The sequence below is a fragment of the Anolis sagrei genome, chromosome 11 (assembly GCF_037176765.1).
Source record: "Anolis sagrei isolate rAnoSag1 chromosome 11, rAnoSag1.mat, whole genome shotgun sequence".
Lineage (NCBI taxonomy): Eukaryota > Metazoa > Chordata > Lepidosauria > Squamata > Dactyloidae > Anolis > Anolis sagrei.
This window is the reverse complement of record NC_090031.1, coordinates 31377504-31393916: the sequence shown is the minus strand read 5'-3', so window position 1 is coordinate 31393916 and position 16413 is coordinate 31377504. Positions and strand designations below refer to the sequence as shown.

The window sequence follows — 16413 nt, the reverse complement described above, 5'->3', positions numbered from 1 at the left end:
TATAGCTTCATTCAATAGAAAGCCTTATGAACTTTGGTGTTTCCCTTTGTCTCTTCAGTTGATGCTCGCTCGGCCCAGAAGTGGGTGAAGCTCTCCTCAGTTTCGGACGTGTTTAGCTCTGACAGCACCAGTCACCACGGGGGCCGGATTCCACGGAAGCTGGCCAATCAAGTGGTTGATCGAGTTTGGCAAGAATGCAATATGAACAGAGCAGTAACCAAGTACGTTGACTTTTTTTAAAAAAAAAAAAAAACAACTTTCTTGTGGCACATGTTGGGCTTTACACTCCAGCCTTTCAACCTGGGGCTTCTCTCACTGAAGCCTTCTCACACCAGGCCTCTCATACATTGAGGCCTACTCACTCTGAGGCCTACCTCATACTGAGGTCTACCTAAGACTGAGGCCTCTCTCAGTCTGAAGCCTCTTCATACTGAGCGCAACTAACACAGAGACAGAAACACACAGACCCAATGTTATCTTTTCGTTAGGAGGCTTTTCTTTGTAGCAAAATAATATGGTTGCACTATTTACAAGAACAAGGTTTCCATGCTACAAATAAAGTTCTTTATACTTGCTTCCACACTGGGCTTCTTTCTTATGCAGATAAACAGCTTCACTCTCACAGAGCCTCCTCTCACACTAAACTTACACTGGAGCTTTACACATGAGGTCTTTCAACTTGTGGCATCTCTCACTTAAGCCTTCTCACACCAGGCCTCTCATACACTGAGGCCTACCTCACACTGAGGCCTACTAACACTGAGGTTTACTTCACGCTGAGGCCTCTCTCAGATTGAAGCCTCTTCATACTGAGTGCAACTACACCTCAGTGTAGCTTTTGCTGAGTCATTATATCAATTCAACCCTTTCAATGCTTGACTCACGTTTTTGTAATTGAAAATACCTAGTTAATTTTTAATATTTCTAACTGCACAGTTGTTTCAAAACATCCAAAAAGGGATGAAAATGGCTGGTCTTTTGGTTTTTCTCGTAGTCGGTCTTTTGATTCTTCCTTGCCATGGGATCGTCATGCTCTTCCTCTGAATTTCTCATCTTGCCCATGCATTTCAGTACTTCCAGTTTACTGCATAAGTTGGGTTCATCCGTTGACCCCTCACGTGAATGTATATGTTTTGGAAATTCCCTCTGGTGAATGTAAAATAGTGGCGAAGACTATATGAAAAGGCCTCATGCTCAAATTTTGCCAGGCAGGGGCTTTTCAGATACTGCATTTTCTGGGAGAAGAGAATATTATTGCTTCTGCTTTACAGCAGAAAAGTAATGCCTCCACCTTCGTAACTCCTCAACAGATGGCAATACTGGTATGGGGCAGGTGCTGGCTTATACAGTAGACTCTTCTCTACAGTTCCATTTTGGCGGGAAGCCTTAGCATTGAATGGTTGTGTTGTTAAAGTGAAAAGTAATGCCTCCACCTTTGTAACTCCTCAACAGATGGCAGTACTGGTATGCGACAGGTACTGGCTTGTTCAGTAGACTCTCCTCTACAGTTCCATTCTGATAGGAAGCATTAGCAGTTGTGTTGTTAAAGTGAAAAGTAATGCCTCCACCTTTGTAACTCTTCCACATATGGCAGTTCTGGTATGCAGCGGGTACTGGCTTGTACAGCAGACTCTCCTCTACAGTTCCATTTTGGTGGGAAGCCTTAGCATTGAACAGTTGTGTTGTTAAAGTGCAAAGTATGGGACCCTGCGCAGACGGTCGGTCAATGCTACTTAAGAAATGTGCAGTCATTGAATTCTTGACCGCAGAAGGTGTCACCTCAACATCTTTAAACTTACTTATGCACAGTACTCACATCAACACAATCCTCGTAAACAACTTGCATTCTCTGATGAATCTGCTGTCAAGAATTCAGTGACTGCACATTGCTTAAGTCGCATTGACCAATTGTCTGGCTACAAATTATTTTTTCTGGCTACGAATTTGCAACGCAAGACTGTGCAACTGTTCTCCATCACATGCGCGTGGTTTGCTTTACCTCATTTTGCAACGTAATGCATTTCAAAAACATAAATCATACTCTTCCTCCTCCTTCTGCAATCTAGGAGGAAGTATTCAGCTACGTCGAATGGCTTGTGCGAAGAGGAGACGGTGGACAAAATCGCATTTTGGGACTTTGTTGAAGCCACGCAGAGAACAAATTGTATTTGCTCAAGGTACACTTTTTTTTGCTATTGTCATAATAACAATCGGGTAAATAGCTGATGTGGTGTATCCTTTATTTTTTGTATCTTTTTGTTTGTTTTTCTGTCTGTCTCCATGTGTTTGTTTGTCTTTATCAAGAGAATGAGTGATGAAGACCTAATGAAATATTGGACACTGTTTATACTTGTGACTTTTATTTGTTTAGTGGATTTGCATCATTCCTTTGGATTAAAAACAAAACAAAAGCAGTCCCGCCAAAACAAGTACAGGCACTTGGTGTTTTCTTGGTTTGCCTTTTCTACTGACTAGTCAGTGGCAGATGGCCTTCACAGTTTGGATAGAGAACAATCCAACTTGTGGTGATGGACGTCTCATGGTGTTGTGTTTTCTTGTTGACCTTTTTAGAAAACTTCTCTATAAGTGTCTGATGCCCAGGAACTGTTTATAGTTGGGTTGTAGAAGACCGTTCTCTCTGTACTGGCATGATGCCTATAACCCAGCATTATAAGGGACTATTAAGGGGCTATGGTGGCGCAGTGGGTTAAAACCTTGTGCTGCTGAACTGCTGACCTGATAGTTGACAGTTCAAATCTGAGGGATGGGGTGAGTTCCCGTTGTTAGCCCTGGCTCCTGCCAACCTAGCAGTTTAAAAACATGCAAATGTGAGTAGATTGATAGGTAGCGCTTCGGCGGGAAAGGCATAAGACGCTCCAAGAACCTTGTGCTGCTGAACTGTTGACCTGAAGGTTGGCAGTTCGAATCCGCAGGACGGGGTGAGTTCCCGTTGTTAGTCTGGCTCCTGCCAACCTAGCAGTTTGAAAACATGCAAATGTGGGTAGATCAATAGGTACCGCTTCGGCGGGAAAGGCATAAGAGGCTCCAAGAACCTTGTGCTGCTGAACTGCTGACCAGAAGGTTGGCAGTTTGAATCCGCAGGACAGGGTGAGTTCCCACTGTTAGCCCTGGCTCTTGCCAACCTAGCAGTTTGAAAACATGCAAATATGAGTAGATCAATAGGTACCGCTTCCACAGGAAAAGTATAAGACACTCCAAGCCAGTCACATGACCAGGAGGTGATAACACAGGCTCCTTGGCTTGGAAATAGAAAACGAACTCCTCCCCTAGGGCCAGAGATGAGTGCTGCCTCCAAAGCAGGAAATGAAAGGAGAAGCCTTTGCCTTTGTGTTTGTGTGTCTCATTGTATTGTAACAAGGCATTGAATGTTTGCCAGTATCTGTTTACACTTAATCCGCTAATATTCCCTCGGGTAGAAATGCGGAGTGTAAATTAATAATAATAATAATAATAATAATAATAATAATAATTTGAAACACAACAAGATGAGTACACAGCAAACAAGATCACACTCCTGCCTGTTGTATTGGATCACACATCAGACACTTCCCAAGTGTCTAGGACTGTGTGAAGTATTGGCGAATCATGCGTGCAGACCTGAGTAGGGTGGCCTTTTGCAGATGAGAGGTGGTAATTTTGTCAGCGCTGATTGTTTTTAAGTCCAGGCCAAGGTCTTTAGCACTGCACCCAGTTTGCCGAACATGTTTGGGACCACCTATCCTGGCTTGTGCCAGTTATTATTATACTGATACAAAAACACAGTATGTCAGCAAATGAGATATATATGCTGGATTTTATATCACAAAATCACAAGTTGAACACTTCCCAAGCATCTAGGACTGTGCGATGTGCCAGCTATTATTATTATTATTATTATTATTATTATTATTATTATTATTATTATTAATTTATTTGAAACACCACAAGATGAGTTCACAGCAGATACTCTGCTGGCTGTTGTGTTGAATTACACTTCGGGCACTTCCCAAGTGTCTAGGACTGTGTGATGTATCGGCAAATAATGTGTGCAGATCCCAGTAAGGTGGCCTTCTGCAGCTGGCAGATGGTAGATGGTAATTTTGTCAGCTCTGATTGTGTTTAAGTGCAGGCCAAGGTCTTTAGGCACTGCACCCAGTGCAGTACTGTCTCTTCGGCCACAGAATGAGTGCAGATTAAGCTCAATAATAATAAAGTGAAATAATAAACGTAATAATAATAGGTTGTTGTAGGTTTTTTCGGGTTATATGGCCATGTTCTAGAGCAGTGGTTCTCAACCTGGGGTCCCCAGATGTTTTTGACTTTCAACTCCCAGAAATCCTAATAGCTGGTAAACTGGCTGGGATTTCTGGGAATGGTAGGCCAAAACACCTGGGGACCCACAGGTTGAGAACCACTGTTCTAGAGGCATTCTCTCCTGACATTTCGCCTGCATTTATGGCAAGCATCCTCAGAGCTAGTGAGGTCTGTTAGAACTAGGGTTTATATATTTGTGGAATGACCAGGGTGGGACAAAGGACTCTTGTCTGTTGGAGCTAGGTGTGAATGTCTCAGCTGACCACCTTGATTAGCATTTGATGGCCTGGCAGTGCTTGGGACAATCTTTTGTTGAGAGGTGATTAGATGTCTCAGATTGTTTCTTCTCTGTTGTTTGGCTGTTGTAATAATAAATAATTATTATTTGAAACACATCAAGATGAGTTCACAACAGACGCTCTGCTGGCTGTTGTATTGGATCACACGTCAGACACTTATTATTATTATTATTGTGCTTTAAAACAGGTCTGAAAATAATGACTTCTGTTAACAATAATCAGGCACCATTATCATCACCACCATCATAATTTTTTTAATTTCTTACCTGCCTCTCGTCACATCTTGATGTGGGCAAAACATAGTTGGAGCTCCTTGCTGTGCTGTTGAACACACACATGATATATTTCTCTTTCTGCCCAACTCCAGGCACAAAAATCTCAAGCCAAGGCTCGCCATTCAGCCAGGGACGGTGCCGCCAGTGGGGCAACAACAGCAAGCGGCTCCAAAGCACAAGGCGAACGAGAAGCAAGAGAAAGGGGACAAGCCTCAAAAGCGCCCCTTGACTCCCTTTCACCACCGCGTGTCCATCAGCGATGATGTCGCCATGGAGGCCGACTCCGCCAACCAGAGGCTCGTGATCACGGCGTCGGACAGCCAAGTGAGGTTTTCGAATCTCAGAACGGGCGACGTCACCAAGACGCCTCAGATGCACGGCACGGAGATGGCCAACTCACCCCAGCCGCCGCCCCTCAGTCCTCACCCGTGCGACGTTGCTGACGAAGGGGCCACCAAGACCCCTTCCACGCCCCAGAACCAGCATTTCTACCACATGCCTACTCCAGATCCTTTGGTTCCTCCCAAGGCGATGGAGGATCGGATAGAGGGCTTGTCCCAGACCTTCCCGGCTCCGTTTCCAGAAGTGATCGAGCCCACCATGTACGTCGGTACGGCAGTGAACTTGGAGGAAGAAGATCCCGATTCCACCTGGAAGTTTTACAAAGTTCCAAAGAGAAAGGACGTGGATTTCTTGCCGCCCCAGCTTCCGAGCGAAAAGTTTCGGGACGACCCCATGGGATCGGCAGGGCTGGATGCGGTCTCTTCGGCCACAGAGTGAGTACAGCTTAAGCTCAATAATAATAACGTGAAATAATATATGTAATAGTCATATTAATAATAATATTAAATCATACATGTAATAATATCAATAATTACAAATTGAAATAATAGATGCAATAATAATAGAGTATTTATTTATTTATTTACTATATTTGTATACCTCGGGGCGACTCAGAGCGGTTAACAAAGCAAATACAATGCTTAAACATGATAAAAACAGTTAAAAACTAGTAAAAAAATAACATTATAACAATCAATAAACATCATCGCATCTCATCTCGTCTCATTGTTAAAATCAAGATCCAGTCTCATCATCCAAATGTTCCATATTTCTATATTAGTTACACTGCCTATTCAAATGTCTGCTCAAACAACTAGGTCTTCACTTTCCTCCGAAATGTGAACAGGAAGGGGGCTAATCTAATTTCTGTGGGAAGGGCATTCCACAGCCGAGGGACCACCACTGAGAAGGCCCTGTCTCCCGTCCCCACCAACTGTACTTGTGATGCAGGCGGGACCAAGAGCAGGGCCTCCCCAGACGATCTTAACGTCCTAAAATAATAGGACGTTAAGTAAAATAATAAATGTAACAACAATAATAGAGTAAAATAATAAATGTAATAATAATAATAAATCATACATGCAATAATATCAATAATTACAAAGTGAAATAATAGATGTAATAATAATAGAGTAAAATAATAAATGTAACAACAATAATAGAGTAAAATAATAAATGTAGTAATAATAATAATAATAATAATAATAATAATAATAAAACTTTATTTATACCCCACCACCATCTCCCCAAGGGGATTCGGGGCGGCTTACATGAGGCCAAGCCCAACAACACATCAGTAAAACAACAAAGCCATAAGCAAATAAAACAATACAATTAATATAACTCACATATAGAGAATAACACGCTTTTAAAATAAAAATAAAAAACCTATAGCTGGGCCAGATGTAATAGTTTAACATTTTAAAAATATAATAATAATAATAATAATAATAATAATAATAATAATAATAATACAATGAAATAATAAATGTTATAAGAATAGTAATAATAGAGTAAAATAATAAATGTAATTATGATAATAATAGAGTCAAATAATGGAAATGTAATAGTAACAGTAACAGTGGAGTAAAATAATTGTGTAATAATAATAATAATAAAGTGAAATAATAAATGTAATAATAGTAATAAACAGAGTAAAATGATGTAAATGTAATAATAACAGTAGTAATAGAGTAAAATAATAAATGTAATAATAAAGTGAAATAATAAATGTAATTATGATAATAATAGAGTACAATAATGGAAATGTAATCATAAAAGTAACAGTGGAGTAAAATAATTGTGTAATAATAACAATAATAAAGTGAAATAATAAATGTAATAATAATAATAAACAGAGTAAAATGATGTAAATGTAATAATAACAGTAGTAATAGAGTAAAATAATAAATGTAATAATAAAGTGAAATAATAAATGTTATTAGGATAATAATAGAGTACAATAATGGAAATGTAATGATAACAGTAACAGTGGAGTAAAATAATAATGTAATAATAACAATAATAAATAGAGTAAAATAAATGTAATAATAATAATAGAGTAAATTAATGTAGAAGTAATAATAACAGTAATAATAAAGTAAAATGTGTAATAATGTAAAATGTGTAAAAAATGTGTTAAAAGTGTAATAATAATAGAGTAAAATAATAAATGTAATAATAACAATAATAAAGTGAAATAATAAATGTAATAATAATAATAATAATAATAATAATAATAATAATAGCAGAGCAAAATAAATAACCTTGACTTGAGTAGAAGGCTAGGGGGACATTTTTAGTCTGAAACAGTTGAAAAACTTGGCTTATACTCGAGTATATATGGTACTATAGTTGTAGTATGAGTGAATGGCTTTGTAAATATTCTTCTTCTGAAATCATGATACTCATCTTAGTTGGAGGAGACGATTGTTTTGTGATGCTTTCAATCGAGTGGACCTGCTGAGGCTGCCATTTTAGTTGGCAACAAGCAAATCCCAATGGCAAATACATGTTGATTCATTGGGATCACTTTTGTTGGGACTGACAATAGAAATCCAACGATGGTTTTGCATGCAGAAAGTTGTTTCCACGTAGTAAGGCCTTGGGAATATTTCTGAGACGTTGAAAAACTGCTGGTGGTCAGAAGATAATACTGAACGTGATGGCTTAATTAGGAGCTTGAGCAACTAGTTTTGCAGTGGTTTTCCTTCCCTGGAGTGTTATCTTTGCTATAGGTGCTGTTGCCATGCATTTGAATGCTGGTTTTGAAGGTGGCTTCTATATTTCCTTCAGAGGAAACTCACTGACTGGGTGTTTGTCACAGATTCCTGAAAGAAAACTTGGCATTTAGTTTGAAGACTTCTTTGCATTCCCTGCCAGAAAAGCAATTATTCCTATGATGTTATAGTTTCCACTCAAGACTATTTTTTGTAGACTTCAGTCCAAAGCAATATCCCTCTCTGGGTGTCCCCAAACATCCAAACTGCGTAATCCATTGGAATCTCTGGAATGAAGAGGCCAAAATCTGGACTCCAAATTTTAAAGACAACTCCATTAATGCTAAGCTTGTTGAGCTTCCTTGCTTATCTCATTGCCTGTGAATCTTGAATCTCTCCTGAGTGGCAGCCACCAAAATGTGGCTTTTAGGGTCTTATTCTGCTCCCCGAAACAGACCTTTTTCCTGGCAAAGGAAGATTATTTGTATTTTAAGTTGGTTACAGAACTGCAGCAACATAATACTTACAATATTATGATATAAAGCAATATACTACTACTACTACTAATAATAATAATAATAATAAAAAATATTATATTATATATTTATATTACATGTAATATTACTAATAATATTACAATATAATGTATAGTACAATATAGTAATAATAATACTGATATTGTACTATGTTAGCCCTAGCTTCTGCCAACCTAGCAGTTCGAAAGCATTCAAATGTGAGTAGATATTGTACTGATATTGTACTATGCTAAGATAATAATATAATTTATTGTATGTATATATATCTTGTAAGCCGCTCTGAGTCCCCTTCAGGGTGAGAAGTGCGGTATATAAATGTCATAAATAAGTAATAAATATATTATATTTATTATTTTACGCTATTTATTATTATATTTATTATTTTATGCTATTATTAAATTTATTATTTTATTCTATTTATTGTTATTACATTTAATATTTTAAGTCTACTATTATTATTACATTTATTGTTCTAGGTTATTTATTATTACGTTTATTATTTTGCTCTCTTTATTATTATTGGAATGATACGTAAGCACATTCACATTGAAGAAGGTTCAGATAATGGTTTAGTCAGAGTTGGACAGTCTTATCTTAAATAACATATGATATTATAATTATATATTTATATTACATATAATATTACTAATAATATTGCAATATAATGGTAAAATACAATATAGTAATATATAATACTGATATTGTATTATGCTAATAATATAATATATTGTATGTATATATATATATATATATCTTGAAAGCCGCTCTGAGTCCCCTTCGGGGTGAGAAGGGCGGCATATAAAGGTTGTTAATAAATAATAAATAATAAATAATAAATATTGTTATTGTATTTATTATTTTACGCTATTTATTACTATTATATTTATTATTTTACAGTATTATTACATTTATTATTTTACTCTATTTATTATTATTACATTTAATATTTTAACTACTATTATTATATTTGTTTTAGGTTATTTATTATTATGTTTATTATTTTACTCTCTTTATTATTATTGGAATGATATGTAAGCACATTCACATTGAAGAAGGTTCAGATAATGGTTTAATCAGAATTGGACAGTTTTGTCTTAAATTACATATATTATAATATTTATATTACATGTAATATTACTAATAATATTACAATATAATGGTAAAATACAATATAGTAAAATATAATACAGATATTGTACTATGCTAATAATATAATATATTGTATGTAAGCTGCTCTGAGTCCACTTCGGGGTAAGAAGGGCGGAATATAAATGTTTTAAATAAATAAATATAATAAATATAAATGTCGTAAATAAATAAATAAATGCACATTACAAAGTTATTTTCCCTCATAATCATGTTAAATTACAGTTTTCCCTCCACATGTACTTTTGGAGGTTTGATTATTCGTGGATTTGATTTGTTAACGTCCTCTCTGGGAATCCGTAGGTCCTCCAGTGTGATTCTGTGGTCACTGTGACCACAGTGCTGTGTTTCCACTTGTATTTTATCGTATCAGAAGCACACCAGTTGGAAGACACACAACAATCCACTGATTCCAGCCTGAGAATAGAAGCAGCGCTTCTCACACCCTTTCTCTTTTCTCTGGATCAGTCCAGTGAAATTTAGTAAACACCCTTGAACGGGTGGGATTAGTAGTAAGGAAACAAAACTAATGGGAACCATATATTTGGCTCTTTTCCACTGTTTGTTTCCTTAAAGCTCTGTGGACAAACTATCCCTCGTCCTCACATCTCAGCTTGGTAACACATTCACGTGTCTGAATAATATTGGACCTTGGTTTTGGTCAAGAGTAAGAAAATGTGTGTTTTCAGTTTCTTTTCTAGTTTAATTTTCAATTACCTTCTCATTGGATTTACTTGCTTATTTGAGAGGCAAGTGTTAGATCACTTGTGGTCCAAGGACCACCAGTGGTTCACAAGAATTAAAACATGGTCTGTGGCATCATCATCATTAGATCGTTGTAATGAACGTGATCTCGCAAAACCCTCTTATAGTACCGAGGCTTATTAGATATGTTTTTCTGTGGGCGAGCAGGTAGCGACTACAGTGTTCCCTCGCTACTTTGTGGTTCGCTTGTAGCGGACCCGCTGTTTCGCGGGTTTTTGAAAATATAAAAATATATAATATTTATGTCCAGTGGAGGTCAGGGACCCTGGAAGTGTGGTGGCCTGAGGTGCAGTGGGGAAGGCATGTCTCCCTGGCCTCCACAGACCTCGGAAGTGTGGCGGCCTGAGTAGCGGCAGGGAAGACATGCCTCCCTGGCCTCCATAGACCTCGGAATTGCGGCGGCCTGAGGCGTGGTGGGGAAGACCTGCCTTTCTGGCCTCCACAGACCCCAGAAGTGTGGTGGCCTGAGGCACAGCGGGGAAGGCAAGCCTTTCTGGCCTCTACAGACCCCGGAAGTGCAGCGACCTGAGGTGCGGTGGAGGAGGCCTGCCTCCCTGGCCTCCACAGACCCCGGAAGTGTGGCAGCCTGAGGCGCAGCAGGGAAGGCATGCCTCTCTGGCCTCTACAGACCCCAGAAGTGCGGCGGCCTGAGCCGCGGAAGGGAAGGCTTGCGTCCTTGGCCTGCTGTCGCCTATGTGGCTCTGGAGGCTCTGCTCAGGTCTGCGAAGGCCAGGGAGGCAGGCAGGCGCCTTTGGGGTGGGCTGGGAGGTGGGTAAGGAAGCGCGGGTAAGAAAATAATATATAAACTATATAAAATAATCTATAAATATTAAAATATGGCGCCCCTACTTTGCACGTTTTCACTTATCGCGGGTGGTCCTGGAACGGAACCCCCACGATAAGTGAGGGAACACTGTACCGAATAGTATATGTTCTGGATCAGAAAATGGAGCTGGTGTTGTCTGTCCAATGCAGTTTTCCGAATCGGCACCCCGTATCACCAAACCAAATCCTAAGTTGACCAAAAACAGATTCGTAACCCTTTTGGTACTAATGTTGGAGAGTGGTCCCTGGTCAAAAAAAAGTTGGGAACCACTGGGTTAGAGGGGGATGCTGGGTTGGAACTTTTTAGGGCTTTGTAGGTAATTAATTTAATTTGAATTGAGACTGGAAACTTATCTGCAGCCAATGGAGCTGCTGTTACTACCCGATTTGGGAGCAGGTCAAAGAGAAGGTTGAAGTTGGGTTGTTATAAGTTTTAATGTTTTTTATTGTTTTTATTATAATATTAATATTTATGCTTGTTTTTTCTTTGTTGTGGGCACTGTGCTATGCTGGTTGTTAGCTGCCCCGAGTCCCTCTGTGGCGGTTGAAATAGGATGGGATTTAAATGCCCTAAATAAATAAATAAATAAATTTTGGCGCTGTATGAGAAGCATTCTCTCCTTACGTTTCGCCTGCATCTATGGCAGGCATCTACAGAGGTTGTGAGGTGTGTTAGAAACTAGGAGAATTGGGTTTATATATCTGTGGAATAATGTCCAGGGTGGAAGAAAGAACTCTTGTCTGCTTGAGGAAAGTGTGAATATTTCAGTTGGCCACCTTGATTAGCATTGAATGGCCTAGCAGTTTTATGGTCTGGTTTCTTACTGCCTGGGGGAATCCTTTGTTGAGAGGTGATTAGTCGGTGTGAATGTTTCAATTGGCCAGCTTGATTAGCATTTAATGGTCTAGGAGTTTCAAGATGTGGCTTCTTACTGCCTGGAGAAATCCTTTGTTAGGAGGTGATTAGCTGGGCCTGATTGTTTCTTGTCTGGAGTTCCCCTGTTTAGTAGTATTGTTCTTTATTTATTGTTATGATTTTAGAGGTTTTAAATACTGGTAGCTGGATTTTTTTTTATTTCCATGTTTTACTCCTGTTGAAATTGTGCTTGTGGATTTCAATGGGGTTTGTGAGAGTGGTCCAGCATTTCTGTGTTCTCAAGGCTTCAGGATCAGGAGTGTTCCTAAAGAAGAGCACAGTCTTTCTGTTTTGTTACGGCTCTGTTGCATGTATTACATCCAAAACGTGCTTGATGGTGATGGGATGTGATGTGCCGATATTCCTAGGCTACAGAACATCCTCGTTTTGCTCCCTCTGTGATTTCCCCAATGCTGGAGACTTGGTTGTTTTGGCAGGCTTCTCACCTACTGGTTACTTGATTTATATTTCTGCTTTGCCTCATTTTCTGCTGTTAGGTTGTGTTATGTTCTCTGTTGTCTGTCGGTGGTTTCAGTGCCAATAAGTATTGTTTTTGTCTTAGGGATTTTTCTATATTATATAAAGCCACGTGGGCTTCCTCTGTTTAGTGCAGAAAGTCAGGATCTCAGTGTTGTGGTACTTTTTTAAAAACCCACGCAAATATGTAGCATAACAATGTGGAAACCTGCCCTGACAGGCCCCACAAATGTGCCTCTTCGTGGGCAGCGTTCTGGAGTGGCAAACATACAGGGGTTCCTCAACCAATCGAATTGACGTGGGAAGGTGAAAAGTTTGAAAATCGTTGGAGTGGGATGATGTCAGGATCGTGCAAGCATTCCGGCTGCTCCCAGCCCTTCTCCGGATAGAAATTCCAGCTGTCTCTAGCATTCAATTGCATCCAGTTTGTTGCTTCCCCGAAGGACAGTCCAGGGAAATTTTTAACACAAAACACGAGAAAGCCCCTTTGCAAAAAAAGGCTAACACGCAAAGCTATTTTCAGACGACTTCCATTTCTTTATGCTTGGAATAGAGAGGTTACCGTATATACTCGAGTATAAGCCGACCCGAATATCAGCCAAGGCACCTAATTCTGCCACAAAAAATCTGGGAAAACGTATAAGCCGAGGGTGGGAATTCAGCAACTACTGGTCAATTTCAAAACAAAAATAGATACCAATAAAATTACATTAATTGAGGCATCCATAGGTTCAGAGTTTTTGAATAAAACTGTGATTTAAGATAAGGTTATCCAACTCTGATTAAACCATTATTCTAACCTTCTTCAATGAAAATGTGCTTACATATCCTTCCAATAATAATAAAGAAAAATAATCAATGTAATAATAACAATAATAATAATAGAGTTAAATAATGGAAATGTAGTAATAGCAGTAATAATAGAGTAAATTGACATATGTAATAAGAACAATAAATAGAATAAAACCCTACATGCAATAAAAATAATCAAATTGTAAATCAATGTAATAATGTAAAATGTAATAATAAAATAGAGTAAAAGAATAAATGTAAGAATAACAATAATAAATACAGTAAAATAGTAAATGTAATAATAATAATAATAGAATAAAATAATAAATATAAGAATAAAAATAATAGAGTAAAATAATAAATGTAATAATAAGAATAATAGTAAAATAATAAATGCAATAATAATAATAATAATAATAATGTAATAATAATAAAAAATAGGACTGGGTTCCCGGTGATGGAAGGAAGAAGGAAAGAGAGAAGGAAGGAAAGACAAAAGGGAAGGACGGATGAAAGTGAAGGAGGAAGGAAAAAGAGAAGGATGGATGGATGGAAGGAAGGAAAGAAAGGATGAAGGAAGGAAGGAAGGACAAAAGGGAAGGGTGGAAGGATGGATGAAAGTGAAGGAGGAAGGAAAAAGAGAAGGAAGGAAGAGAAGGATGGATGGAAGGAAGGAAGGGAAGGATAAAGGAAGGAAGGAGAAAGAGGGAGGTAAGGAGGAAGGAAAGAGAAAAGGAAGGAAAAACAAAAGGGAGGAAATGATGGAAAGAAGGGAAGGAGGAAAGGAGGAAGAGAAGGAAGGAAGGATAAAGGAAAGAGGGAAGGAAGGAAAGACAAAAGGGAAAAAAGGAAAAAGAGGGAGAGAGGGAAGGCATGAAGGACAAAAGGTTGGAAGGGAAGGATGGAAGGAGAAAGGGGGTGGTAAGGAGGAAGGAAAGAGAGAAGGAAGGAAAGACAAAAGGGAGGGAAGGGTGGCAAGAAGGAAGAGAAGGAGGAAGAGGAGGGAGGAAAGAGGGAATGAAGGAACATCAAAGGGGAAGCAATAATAGTAATAATAATAATAATAATAGAATAAAATAATAAATGTAAGAATAACACTAATAAGAGAGAGAGGGGCCCAAGAAAACAGCCCAAAGGGCCACATCTGGCCCCATACCTGTTCTAAGCTCATTGAAGAGCGGGTGAGAAACTAGTCTGAGAAGCAATGCAGTGTTGAACCCACTGAAGGATTCCTGCATTTCCAGTTCTTACCCACTGAAACCACGTCTCTTTCTTCTTTCCAGATTAATGGTGCAATGCAGGAAACCTCTAAAGGTCTCTGATGAATTGGTACAGCAATACCAGAGCAAGAATCAGTACCTCGCAGCAATAGTCGCCGACCAGGAGCCAGAGATGGATCCGTATGCATTCGTCGACGGAGACGAAGAATTCCCCTTTCCGGATAAAAAGGACAGGCAGAATAGCGAGAGAGACGTTGGGAAGAAACACAAGGTGAGTGGAGAAGCAAAGGTGCTGGCAGAGTGGCGTCACAGTGAAGCTTGAATAAGCGAGACTCTCCTGTACTGCCAATATCCTATGTGCCCCACAAACCAATGGCTTGACTCTGCTTCTTATGATCACGATCATTCATGTGAAGTTGCCCCATATTAACACATACTGGTGGGTTTTTTTCTCCACAGACTGACGATGGGGCACCCAACGTTGGGGAAGATGCCATGTCTCTTTTTAGTCCTTCGGTCAAACAAGGTACGTTTCCTGTCTTCTCAAAATGTGTTGTGCTTCGATTGTTTTCAAAAGCCCAACTAGAATAGTGTTATTAAAATTAGAGGTTGCTTTCAAGTCTCAAAGGAGCCCCTGAAGGGATTGACCGAAAAGTATAAATGAAAGGAAAGCAGCGTAGAACGTTCAGCAGATATATCCATCCAAAAAACCCACCAAAAACACTACCTTCTCATCAATGAGTGAAAATATTACTAATGTTATATTTGTAGTATAAATATAATATAATATTCATATTATGTAAATTTATATTATGTAATATTAAATATAAACGTAAATTTATATTATGTAAATAAATAATACGTAGGTAAAGGTAAAGGTTTTCTCCTGACATTAAGTCCAGTCGTGTCCGACTCTGAGGGTTGGTGTTCATCTCCATTTCTAAGCCAAAGAGCCGGCGTTGTCCGCAGGCACCTCCAAAGTCATGTGACCAGCATGACTGCATGGAGTGCCATTACCGTCCCGCTAGAGCGGTACCTATTGATCTACTTAACATTTGCGTGTTTTTGGACTGCCAGGCTGGCAGAAGCTGGGGCTAACAACGGGAGCTCACAGTGCTCCCCGGATTCAAACCTGCGACCTTTTGGTTAGCAAGTTTAGCAGCTCAGCGGTTCAACCCACTGTGCCACCATGAATAAATAATACATAAATATAGTATAATATACATGCTAATATTATGATATATTGTATACACATATAATATTGATAATATTATAATAATGTAATACAATATAACACTAATAATTATATATATTATATTACAGTATAGTGGTATAGTACAATATAGTAATATATAATATTAAGATTGTGCTGTCCTAATAATATAATATATTGTATACACATATACAATTGATGATGTTATAATATAATACAATATAATAATTTTATATTTCATATTACATGTAATATTACTAATAATATTACAGTATAGTGGTATAGTACAATATTGTAATATATAATACTAATATTGTGCTGTGCTAACATAATATATTGTATACACATATAATACTGATAATGTTATAATGTAATACAATATAATACTACTAATAATAAAATATAATAATTTTATATTTCATATTACATGTAATATTAGTAATAATATTACAGTATTGTGGTATAGTACAATCTAATAATCTATAATACTAATATTGTGCTGTGTTAATAATATAATATGTTGTATACACATATAATATTGATAATGTAATATAATATAATAATAAAATATAT

General features: G+C 38.1%; 1 protein-coding gene across 1 annotated transcript in view; it reads left to right on the top strand.

Annotated features, from left to right (window-relative positions):
* Positions 1-16413, top strand: part of MED13 (mediator complex subunit 13) — a 145106-nt gene that overhangs the window by 93011 nt on the left and 35682 nt on the right. The window contains exons 7-11 of the mRNA XM_067472147.1: positions 59-221; positions 2067-2177; positions 4981-5664; positions 14691-14898; positions 15087-15153. Coding sequence (XP_067328248.1) covers positions 59-221; positions 2067-2177; positions 4981-5664; positions 14691-14898; positions 15087-15153 — 1233 coding nt within the window. The remainder of the gene's footprint in view (positions 1-58; positions 222-2066; positions 2178-4980; positions 5665-14690; positions 14899-15086; positions 15154-16413) is intronic.